Source organism: Anopheles cruzii, unplaced genomic scaffold, assembly GCF_943734635.1.
Source record: "Anopheles cruzii unplaced genomic scaffold, idAnoCruzAS_RS32_06 scaffold03457_ctg1, whole genome shotgun sequence".
NCBI lineage: Eukaryota > Metazoa > Arthropoda > Insecta > Diptera > Culicidae > Anopheles > Anopheles cruzii.
This window is the reverse complement of record NW_026457042.1, coordinates 1-2,103: the sequence shown is the minus strand read 5'-3', so window position 1 is coordinate 2,103 and position 2,103 is coordinate 1. Positions and strand designations below refer to the sequence as shown.

Below are 2,103 nucleotides of genomic sequence, written 5' to 3'. Positions count from 1 at the left end.
CCGTGCTTAAAACATTTTTTAACCGTTGATCGCAGCGACAAACAACAGGGATATTACAGTTTTCCGCATCAAATACCAGATACCTGTTTGTGATTAAAACTCACTGAAGTCTAAAAATAAATCGCAACAGATATCATGGTGGAATGTTATGGTGCGAAAAATAAATCTAATTACTCCCCTGGGGTGGTAATGGTGAGCACCGGACTAGTTATCACCGGACCGGAACGGGTCATTAAAGAGCGGCAGTAAAAAGGGGTAGTTCAATAAACTATTTCGTCCAACGTGAACGTATCAGCTGACGGCACGATGTCGATGATCAAATGCTGTTTCGAGCCGCTGGAAATGCCGGAGTTCCTGGACTCCTTCGTAAAGAAATGCACCGAAGGCTGTAAGTTGAATGTCACGTTACATAATTTAGACTGTTTTACGATGTTATGTCCTTGGAAAAGCGTAATATGGAGACCTTGTTAAATGATGGTATTTTGGAGATTTGGCCCCGTGTGAGATTGAGAGATTGCGTCGACCGGGACTCGATATCGGCCGATATTCATACTTGGTGGCGCTCGACCGCGAGCGGTGGAAAAATTCCTTAAAGCTTCTCGGTCGTCTTCTCGGTCCCTTATTGTTGGTCCTTTGCCAGGGCCAGCGCCCTCGTCGCGTTTTTTAAACTCAAACTATAATCAAACTAAAATCAAACTAAAATCAAATAAAAAAATTCAATCAAAATCACAAACGAAATGAAAATCAAAAAGTAAACATTCAGAGTTGTCAAGCAACCCTGCAATACCAAAACAAACGCCGTGACGTCTCCTGTCAAACTGTGGACCGTTTTTTTGTCTCAAACTCAACTTTGTTTTGCCCATTCGTCATTGCCTCCGAAAAGGAAAGCGAAGGCCGGAGGGTAAATTAGCTGATAAAAATTGGAACAAATGTTGGAACCCTTATCCAACAATGCTACTTTATCTCGTTGTGTAGTACAGTGTGTTCAGTGTGTAGTGTAGCTTGTTGCTGTCCTTCTAAACCTAACTAAAACTCTCTCCTATCGAAGATGCTAGGTAAAAGTTGAAGGCTGCATTTTTTCGGATGACGAAGCAATCAGTCGCACGGAGTTGGAGAATTAATTCGTAACTTGTTTGCAGGTTGTTGCGGCTGCTGTTCTGCCCTGCGGCCCCGTTACAAACGGTTGGTGGACAATATCTTTCCGGCGAATCCGGAAGATGGGCTGGTGAAGTCGAACATGGAGAAGCTCACCTTCTACTCGCTCCGCTCGCCGGAAAAGCTCGACCGCATCGGCGAGTACCTGTACCAGCGGGCCTCAAAGGACATTTACCGGAAGCGCTACAAGTTCGTCGAGATCGCGATGGAAGCGATGGATCTGCTGCTGATGGCTTGCCACGCGCAGATACTGAACCTGTTCGTCGAATCGTTCTTGCGCATGGTGCAGAAGCTGCTCGAGGACACTAACCCGACGCTGCAGATAATGGCCACGAACTCGTTCGTTCGATTTGCCAACATCGAAGAGGACACCCCGTCCTATCACCGGCGGTACGACTTTTTCATCTCCAAGTTTTCCTCCATGTGTTACGGCAACAACGACGACGAGGAGCTACGCGACAGCATTCGAATGGCGGGCATCAAGGGTTTGCAGGGTGTGATCCGGAAGACGGTTTCGGACGATCTAGTAGCAAACATCTGGGAGAAGCAGCACATGGAGAAGATCGTCCCCTCGCTGCTGTTCAACATGCAGTCCGGCCCGTCCAAGTCGACGGATGCCGAAGCGACCCCTTCGACGCCGCCACTGTTGGCCGAAGCCGTGCTGCGTGAGCTCGTGAGCCGTGCCTCGTTCGGACATATCAAATCGGTCCTGAAGCCGCTCCTGACGCATCTGGACCATCACAAGCTGTGGGTGCCGAATCGGTTCGCCATCGACACGTTCCGCATCGTTATGATCTCGATTCAGCCGCAGTATTCGTACACCGTCGTCGAGACACTCATGTCGCATCTCGATCAAAACCTAACCTCGTCGCCCAAAACGCGCACCTCGTTGGCGGTGGTACTCTCGAAGATTATTGCCATCGCGGCGGGCGAGAGCGTCGGTCCGTC

At 49.0% G+C, this 2,103-nt stretch overlaps 1 protein-coding gene across 1 annotated transcript; it reads left to right on the top strand.

Annotated features, from left to right (window-relative positions):
* Window positions 1-306: 306 nt before the first annotated feature.
* Window positions 307-2,096, top strand: LOC128277019 (protein EFR3 homolog cmp44E-like; the record flags this gene model as incomplete). Its single annotated transcript, XM_053015469.1, has 2 exons — window positions 307-388; window positions 1,140-2,096. Coding segments are annotated over exons 1-2 (1,039 nt in total), but the record flags the coding sequence as incomplete, so codon positions are not given.
* Between the last annotated feature and the right edge of the window lie 7 nt (window positions 2,097-2,103).